The sequence below is a fragment of the Eumetopias jubatus genome, unplaced genomic scaffold, assembly GCF_037043125.1.
Source record: "Eumetopias jubatus isolate StellerSeaLion01/CBP00866 unplaced genomic scaffold, mEumJub1_p1.0 scaffold_12, whole genome shotgun sequence".
Lineage (NCBI taxonomy): Eukaryota > Metazoa > Chordata > Mammalia > Carnivora > Otariidae > Eumetopias > Eumetopias jubatus.
Genome location: NW_028274818.1, coordinates 97,118,165 through 97,127,374, shown reverse-complemented (window position 1 = coordinate 97,127,374; position 9,210 = coordinate 97,118,165). Strand labels below are relative to the sequence as shown.

Below are 9,210 nucleotides of genomic sequence, written 5' to 3'. Positions count from 1 at the left end.
TGGAAATGACTGCACGTCCACGCCTCCCTCTTGCTCTCTTACACCACCAGCCTGGATGGCCACTGGAAAAGTCCGAGATGAGAATGAAGTCTCTCTTCCAAGTTCCTGGGGGTGACTGACGCAGTCCTTGGGAACTCCTGGCTATTTTATTGCATTAGGAAACAAAACCATTAAAGCATTTAAGACAGCCCTTTTGTGTCCCTGCCAAGGAGATGAAGTGGATTGGCAACACCCGTTGCACCGCAGCCTTGGGTTCTTCACTCCACTGTGCCCTGTCTGCATTGTCCGTGTCTGCTTTCGGAGGAACAGCGTCGGCCCGCAGGGCATGCACATGCACGGTGAGCCGGGGACGCGGCGGCGGGGGGAGGGGCTACTCCATGCCGCTCCGGAGGATCTGGTTGGCCGCGATCAGCATGACGCTTATGATGAAGGCCATGGCGAAGGCGCATATGAGGCTCTTGCGGACGCAGGTCTGTCTGTTCTGCTTCTGGGAATGCACTGGGGTTGCAGGGGGAGCAGAGGGTAAGGAGACGGGGAGGGAGGGGAGGGGGAGAGAAGAGAGAAGCGACATAGTGAGACAGGCTGACCTCCTCCTCTGCAAGCCCAGTCCATAGGCTGAAGACCGGTCCCATCAACAAGCGTCTCGGGGACCGTTCTCGGAGCCTGAACATCACCTCTTCTGGCAGATGGTAGGAAACAGTAAAACTTCTATAACAAACACCATGAGAGATGTGATGTTCAGAGGGAGGTATAAACTTCCAGATCCAATAGAGTTACAGGGACTTTCTGAGTGAGAAAATACATCAACATTTGAGGGTTTCACAAAAGGCATCATCCAGGCATGACGGTGTCCCCCTCTGCAGAGCACCGGGCTCCCGTTTCTGAGTCACCTGCTGCAGGCAGAGCCAGGTTCAGATGCTTCCCTACCTGTTGGCACCGGGCTGGAAGCAACTTGCCGCAACCCCCCCCCCCGGCCCCCAGAATTGTTCTTGGTGGCCGCTGGTCAAAATGACTCTAAATGACTTCTGGTATGATTTCAGGTATGCACACCAGTGGTTCTAGAGTGGGGTTCCTAGGCAAGCAGCATCCACGTCCCTGGGAGCTTGTTAAAAATGCAGGTGCTCAGGCCAGACCCCATGCCCAATCTACTGAATCAGAAACTCCAGGGATGGGGCCAGCGATCTATGTTTAACTAGGTGATTCTGGTGAAATCTGAGAAGTGGAGACCACGTGCTCTGTGGACGGGACCAGTGTGAAGGAGGGAGGGAGGCACAAAATCCTCGCAGACGTTCCAGAGCCACAGTGTCCCTGCCGCCATGTCCTGTTGCACCGCGGAGGTCTGACCTTGGGCCCTAGGGTTGTGTCCTCTTAATCTTTTTTCTTGGGCTTGGTCTTGTGCCACCATTTTCATAAGGCCCTTGAGAAACCATTAGTAGGTCTGAATCAGTGGGAAAGTAATTGGGACCAGACACAGGGAAATGGAAATCACCAGAAAGAAAAGCTTTGATAAAGTGTGTTGAGGAAGAACAGGTCTCTTTTCCAGGAATTGCTTTCCCCTGCCAGAACTTCTTTTCCTTCTTTTTGTTCTGTTAGTCCATACCCCCTCCCTTTCCCATCTGTCTGTCCATCCATGATCTTTGCACACAATTTACCACTTAGCATATGGCCGAAATCTGTGCCCTAGAGGCAGGTGGAAAGCTATGTACATCAGAGCTACTCACTGGACCAGCAGCATCAGCACCATCTGGGAGTCTGATGTACATGTAAATTCTTGGGTCCCACTGTAGAATTACTGAATCAAAATCTCTGGGGGCGGAGGCCAGGAATTCATGAATTAATAAATTCTCCAGGTGATTAGGGAATTGCTGGGCCCCAGCCCCAGAATTTTCGATTCAGTAGGACTAGGTGGCGCCAAAGAATCTGATGGAGTTTGAGTTGCCGGCGGGGGGCTGACAAGTGTGAGTGTGTGTGTGTGTGTGTGTGTGTGTGTGTGTGTGTGTGTGTTAGGGACATAGGGTGGGGAGTTTTGGGAAAGATGGTTCTTTAGATTCAGATGTTAAGAAACCCAATGCCAGGGCAGAAGAACATTTTTAGATCACCTTCCATTTTGAAAAGGGGTCCTTCTACCTTTACAAACCTCCAGCGGAGGGAAAGTGGTTTTTCTTTAGGTCAGATTATGGCCCAGAGAGGGTTGGGGGCGGGGGGAGAAATGCAAATTCCTTCACATTACTCGCAGTCTCTGTAGGAAAGAAGACTGGCAAAAGAGCAAGGTCAAGGTAGGGTCCACATGCCTTTACTTATTTATTTTTTTAAGATTTTGTTTATTTGACAGAGAGAGACACAGCGAGAGAGGGAACACAAGCAGGGGGAGTGGGAGAGGGAGAAGCAGGCTTCCCGAGGAGCAGGGAGCCCGATGCGGGGCTCGATCCCAGGACCCTGGGATCATGACCTGAGCTGAAGGCAGATGCTTAACGACTAAGCCACCCAGGCGCCCTGGGTCCACATGCCTTTAAAGAACCTAAAAATGGTTCAATTTCAAGTACGTCTTCCCTTTGACATTTGGTGGCCTCTCTGAGATCCCTGGAAATAACAGGGAAGTAGTAGGAAGCCCGCTGATGTTTCCAAGGACAAACAGAGCTTTCCCTGAGGGAAGGGGTCTCGGGGGGCTTGTCAGGGGGTTTCTAAAAATTGTATCAACCAGGAAGGTTTCTCCAGCAAGCCACATTTCACAGAGACCCAGGGCCCCCTGGTGCAGCCTTGGGCTCCCTCTCCAATACTTGGTTATTTCTGCCACCATCTCTTAGATGCTGTCCTATTATCTTTAATCCTGGATCCCCTGGGCTTCTGCTTCCCTTGGGTGATTGGGAGTATTGTCGGTTCAGTTCTCAACTTGCTGATCATGTCTGGGTCTTAGAATCTTACAAATTCTTACCTGGAGAAAGAAAATTTCCTTGGTGCAGAGATATGCCTCCCCCCGCTCCCCGCCCCCCAGGAGTGGGTTAAATGTAAAAAGGTGCCAGCCCTCAGGAACAAAAAGAGGATGTGGTGTTTAAGAACGAAAAGGACCAAAGCAGAAAATAAAATGAGGATATGGAAGTAGCGCATCTAACACTTTCTGAGGACTGGCTAATTTATTCTGGGCAGCTCCTCAGCATAAAAATGCTTCTGAAGGCAGTCATCTACCTTTCTGTCCTGAGGGCTGGTGAAGGCCAAGAAAAATTGTGTGATTACGCAGAAGGAGAAATTTTTGGCTGAAGCCCTTCTTTGTGAAGGACACTCAGAAAACAAGGTTACAGGCAACAGGATTATTCCCCTGGAGAGGGGCTGCACCTTTGATCTGAAAATCCTTCAAAGCAGTGGGAAGGGAGAGATAAGGAAGGAGGAAAGGCCTGGAGAACCTAACAGTTCGTGCTTGGGGCCATGCAAGTCGGGATCCAGACCAAAGTCCTGTAAACGGAGTGGTGGCTTGCAGCTCCTTCCGTAGCTCTGAAATACATCACCATTTGAGCCCGTCATTCAGCCTCCATGCCTCCATGCGAGTCCTTTGATCTCCAGTTCTCACGTTGCCATCAATGGGGTGGCAGGGTACAAAAGTAATGACCTCAGAGCCAGACCCAGGTCTGAAACATGGTTATCCCACATCTTGGCTGTGTGACCTCGGGCAAGCGAATTTCCTCCAGCCTTAATCAATTCCCTCATCTATAAAATGGGACCAATAAAACCTACCTTGTTGTGGAGATTAATGATATACTGTTTGCGCCCAGTGAATGCCAGTTCTCGTTGGTGAACCTTTTAAAAGCTCCCCTTTGCTTCTTGAACACCGCCTGAGCGGGCTACGCATGCGTTGTGTGCTTTATGTATATCATCGTAAAATTACATAGTGGCCGTCCTGGTGAGCTGGGTGTGTGACCGTCACTTGACAGGTGAGCAGTCTGAAGCTCCGAGAAGTGGGGTCCAAGTTCATTTGGCAAATGGTGGAGGTGGGGCTGGAGCCAGGTCTGATTCTAAGACCCAGGTTCAAAACTTCTGCACAAACTCTGTCTTCTTGATATTTGCTTAGCAATAGAAAGCTCAGCAATACAAAGATCGGAAGAGAAGGCACATCAAACACTTGATGTGGCTGACGGAGTACAACCCGCCACGAATTAATGTGTTTGTTGATAATCATTTAAGGCCTGTCTTTGGCTAGCATATATTTGCACTGTGCTATAGTTTGGGGGTTTTATTTATTCTCCGTGTCTAGGCTTTGCTTCCGCAACAAGACTTACAGGTCAGCCTAGCCAAGCATGAACTGTGAACCCAGGTTAGGGCTTCTCTTAACCACCACTTAGGAGCAGCCCCGGGCAAGGGACCAAACTTCTCTGAGCCTCAGTTTCTTCCTCTGTAGAAGGAGCTAGTGATAACGTTCTGCTGGTGTCAAGAATTATCTCAAAGATGAATGAGCTAATAAAAAAAAATGTGGAAGCTACGGCCAACTGTGAATTGCTAAAGAAATGCGAGACTTGCTCCTATCCCCTCAGGGCTGGACGAAATGTCTGCTCATTTTTCTCCTGTTCCCAGCAGCCTCCAGCTTGGGAATGCACATCCAAGCAGTGCTCCCAGACCTTTGCTGTGGTCCCTTCCCTCATTAACTCGTTCCGGGTGGCAGCGAGACTCAGCCCCCCGCCCCCCTGCTACAGCAGCACTTAGGACGTATCACGGATGCCTGCAACCTTTCTGCAAAGCCCTTCTTGCTGGGGAAGTGCGTTCCATCCAGCTCCGAAAGCTCAGGAGGGAGGACCACAGACGACCTCCGATCTCTTTCCTCTGCTCCTCGAACCACTGCACCTCCCTGTCCGGCAACCTCTGCTTCAGGGCATCCCCACACGAGACTCTGCAATGCTGCCCAAGACTCAAGGCACCCGTTCTTGCTGCTAGGGGTGCCTGCTGACCTCCCTTCTCATTTCTTCTGGGCCTACCCCAAACTTTACTTTCCTAGGAGGCTTCTCCTGAACATCTTGCTCTCTAAGAGCCTGATCCTTTAACATTTTTGTAGTGGTCTAACACTCAATATGTATTTATTCCTCAATTGAGATGGCTTCCCATACCAGCACATTTACCCTTCACGAGTGACCAATTCAGTAGCATTTAGTACGTTTGCAAGGCTGTGAAAGCATCACCACTACCTAATTCCAGAATGTTTTCATCACCCTAAAAGGAGACTCCACGCGCATTAGAAGTCACGCTCCATTCCCGCCTGGCAGTCACTAATCTACTTCCTGTCTCTGCGCAAAAACCTAGTCCGGGCATTGCAAATACATTATACAACATGTAGCCTTTTGTGTCTTCTTCTTCCACTTAGCCAGGCCCATGCATGCTGTAGGGAACATTCCTACTTTATTTCTTTTTGTGCCACACTTTGGTTATCCATTCACCTGCTGATGGACATTGGGGCTGTGTCCAGTGTTTGGCTGTTAATGGGTAATGCTGCTAAAACACTCGTATCCACGTTTTTGTGTGGATGTGTTTTTGGCTCTCTTGGGGACAGATCTAGGAGTCAAATTTCCGGGTCAGACGGTAACTCTTTTTGAGGAGCTTGCAACTGAACGTGAAAATGGCAAGAATGCATCATGCTGCTGGCAATCCTTTTCATGTTGGTCTTCCCATCAGGCCTTGAGCTCCCTTTCTAGTCTCGTGGGTTGACAAAGTAGGAGCCCTGGAAGTACATGGGGATGAAATGTGAGTTGGGGGAGGCTGACACAGGAGGACATAGAAGTGGGGTCTCTAGTTTTCTTGAAAGCTTGTTAGCAAGTCCTCAGCACCTGCAGACTCCCGGCTGCTATGCACGACCTGGGTTTGTGAGCTCTAGCAACAGACTGTGCCTTTTGCTTTCTCATTTTCACAGAGATTCACACTGCTCCACTCGGCAAATGACAGGCAGTGACTCTTGGATTTTCTCCTGGAGGCGGGAGTCCATACGGATTTTGCCACTGACCGGCTGGGTGGACCTTGGATAGGTGGGGTTCATAGTCCCTCTGGCTTCAGTCTCTTAGAAATGGGGCTGCACGTCTGGAGGCACTGGCTCCCAAATGAGGCAAACCAGAATCATAACAATTCTGATTAATTGCCCCAACACAGACCTATGTAAGTGATATTTCTGGCGGAGAGCTTGGGGCTCAGGAATGTTTAAAAACAAAACAATATAAAACCCATCTTAGGCGATTCTCACAAGGAGCCAGAACTACCAGGTCTGGGAGCTATTATTGCTCTGTGATCCTTCCAGGTCCAACATTTTATGATTTTATGAAACTGAATATTTCCAAAGCCTAAGGTGGAACTAATTAAGAGCCTCTGAAAGAGAATTTTCTATACATCAGTGAAATCAGGAATGCTCAGGTATCCCAGGTGAGCCCCGAAGACAAGATGAGCAAGGCCTGTATGTTTTATGATGCCCTTTAAGGGGAAGAGCGGCCACCTCTCCTTCTGGGGGTGGGAGCTGGTTCCTTCTCGACCACAAAATCATCTCGGGTTTCTCGCCATCAGACAGCTGTGTCTTGCTTTGAGGGTTCCACCGTGGACCAGGTATTGTTTTAGCCTTTCCAACAGACCTTTCCTCTTCTTGGAACAAAATTCATCTTTTGGTTTGGGGATCTGTACCTCTCCACCTAGTGGAACTCTCAATCCAGCGCTTCACCTTTCCCACTGCAGCAAACCAGACTGGCCAAGTAGAGTGTGCCAAGCTCTTGGCTTGGTCCAGGGCGAGGCACATGGGCCAAGCATGATTGATGGGAGCCCCTTCTTGGAATGGAGATGAGTCTTCAGGGAGACAATTCTGTCCCTTCGGGTTGAGAGAGCCTACTCAAGAATGAAGCTGGCAGACAGGAAAGAAGGACAGAGAGATTGGGAATGAGATAGTGCGAGACTGGGGGTGGGGTGGGGAGGGGAGGATGTCGCTTGAGCTCTTTGGATCCAGGTCAGTCAAAGTTCATCCCTTTGACTTCTTGTATTATCTGAGCCAGTGCTTTTTTAGTTCAAGGGCTTTCTGCTACTCAAAACCAAGAGTATTGACCAGTACTTTTAGTAAGTTCAATGTTGGCAATGATGACTCTAGGAATGAATGTGTCCAGAAGAATGTGCAAACCCTGCAAATTTGGTCCCTGTCCCATCCTTCAAAGATGTGGCGTTCTAGCAGTGGGTGCTCACAACATCTCCAGGAAAAAACAAAAGAAGAACAGACCTGGGGCTAGGGACCAGCTAATTTTGTTTTTGTTTGTTTGTTTGTTTGCTTGTTTTGAGTGTTTACTACTGTGTTAAGCATCGTACAAAATATTCTCATGTGTTAACCTCACTTAGTCCTCCTAAAAACCACATGAGGTCATCATAGGATTCCCATTTCACGGACGAAGAACATCAGGCTCTGAATATTTATTTAAGTGTCTTGGGCAAATGACCGAATACATGGTGCAGCAGGATTTTAAGCCAGGCTTGTCCAGAGTGCAGAGCTGGAGTTCTTAACCACCAAGTGTATTTGTCCAAAACAGCTCTCCAGCTCTCTGTCTGGTGTCTCAGATTCTCAACCCTCCTCACCGATGGCTCCAGAAAACTTTCCTCCAGGATTGCTGGGACGGATTCCCAAACAGAAGAAAAATCCCTTCCTTTCTGAAGCCCCAAATCTCTTTGCAAACTCTCTCCTGTCTCACTACCTGCCATGGACCTCAGCTACACCTTAACCTGCTACCTTTACCCAAGGAGAACAGGGTTTATTTAAGGAACGTCATAGCACCGGGAAAAATGGGAGCAGATGGTAGAGATGACATCTTATGCCCTTTTCATTTGGATGGGCCTGAAATACCCAATGTGCACAGCCAGGTGATGGGGCAAGGCTCCCCACCTGGGTGTGAACTTGACATCCTGAGAGGAATACTGCAAATTTCAGCAGGGATGGCTGAGCTGGAGACCTTGGATTTGGCTGCAAATTCTTTCTGACCTTCCAATGAGTCCAGAAATCGTTGAATCTGGATGTGACTGTCATTGTCCAATCTTTGCATTGGACAAATGAAGAAAAGAAGACCCAGGGAGTTTTTAAATAACTTCCTCAGGGTCGGGGCACCTGGGTGGCTCAGTTGGTTGAGCGTCTGACGCTTGGTTTTGGCTCAGGTCATGATCTCGGGGTCATGAGATGGAGGCCTGCATCGGGCTTCGTACTCAGCAGGGAGTCTGCTGGAGATGCTCTCCTTTCTCTCTCCCCCTCTGCCCCTCCTCTCTCTCTCTCTCTCTCAATCTCTCTATTTTTCTCTCTCTCCAATAAGTAAATAAATCTTTAAAAAATTAATAACTTATCCAGGAGCACATATCTAGTCTACACAGGGCTGGGAACATGACCCACACATCCATGCAGTGATGCTTTGGGGGCTACCTGGCCTGTGTCACCTCCTTGGACATTTATTTCTCTTGTCCATCATCCCATCCCTGAACGGTGCAGAGCTGTTCTGCCATGCCTTTCATAGAAACTATCCTCCGTTGATGATTTTGCTTTACTTCCTTCTGTCGTGCATGTTGTCAGAATGTCTAGAAAAATCTGACAGCTGGTATTCCATTTAGGGACAACATTTGGGGGATGTGTCTTGAAAGGGCTCGCACACAGTCTTGCTGCGCTTCTACTCAACTTCCAAATATAATATGATTTCACTGGCGATGAAATGGAAAATGAGTAATGACAGAGTGCCATTCTGTAAGGAGTCCGAAATGCCTACGTCTGGCTGAAGGACCCAGAAGAACAAATGAAGAGGCCAGGGCAGGGCTGTGTCAGAGAGCCCCGGGTTCAAATCCCTACCCGCGATTTGACTTTGGACAAAGGACACCACTCTGCTGAGCCTCACTTTCCTCATCTGGACCAGTGGGGCCGCAGAACTAATCTTGCAGGTCAGTTGCACATGTTAACAAATGACCAGCACCTGGCTGGCATGCTGGGCAGTTTCCTCCTGGACTGTATCAATATGAATTAAGCAGTAAACATATTGGAGGCAGTAAATCAAACTTAATATATAGTAGAATTTGTTATGCGAACCCGTAATAAGGAGCCGGTGACAGGCAAATAGATGATTCAACCACAAGACCACTCAGTTTCACATATGTCAGCAACTGGAACCAAATAATGAAATATGAATGTGTCTCTCAGTGTCACTGAGCTTATGTTCCCCAAAAGCTAAATGTCTGGTGATTGTAAGGGGT

The 9,210-nt window shown here is 48.8% G+C and overlaps 1 protein-coding gene across 1 annotated transcript in view; it reads right to left on the bottom strand.

The window, feature by feature from the left end:
* Positions 1-370: 370 nt before the first annotated feature.
* Positions 371-9,210, bottom strand: part of CALN1 (calneuron 1) — a 488,598-nt gene continuing 479,758 nt past the window's right edge. The window contains exon 6 of the mRNA XM_028109767.1: positions 371-498. Coding sequence (XP_027965568.1) covers positions 371-498 — 128 coding nt within the window. The remainder of the gene's footprint in view (positions 499-9,210) is intronic.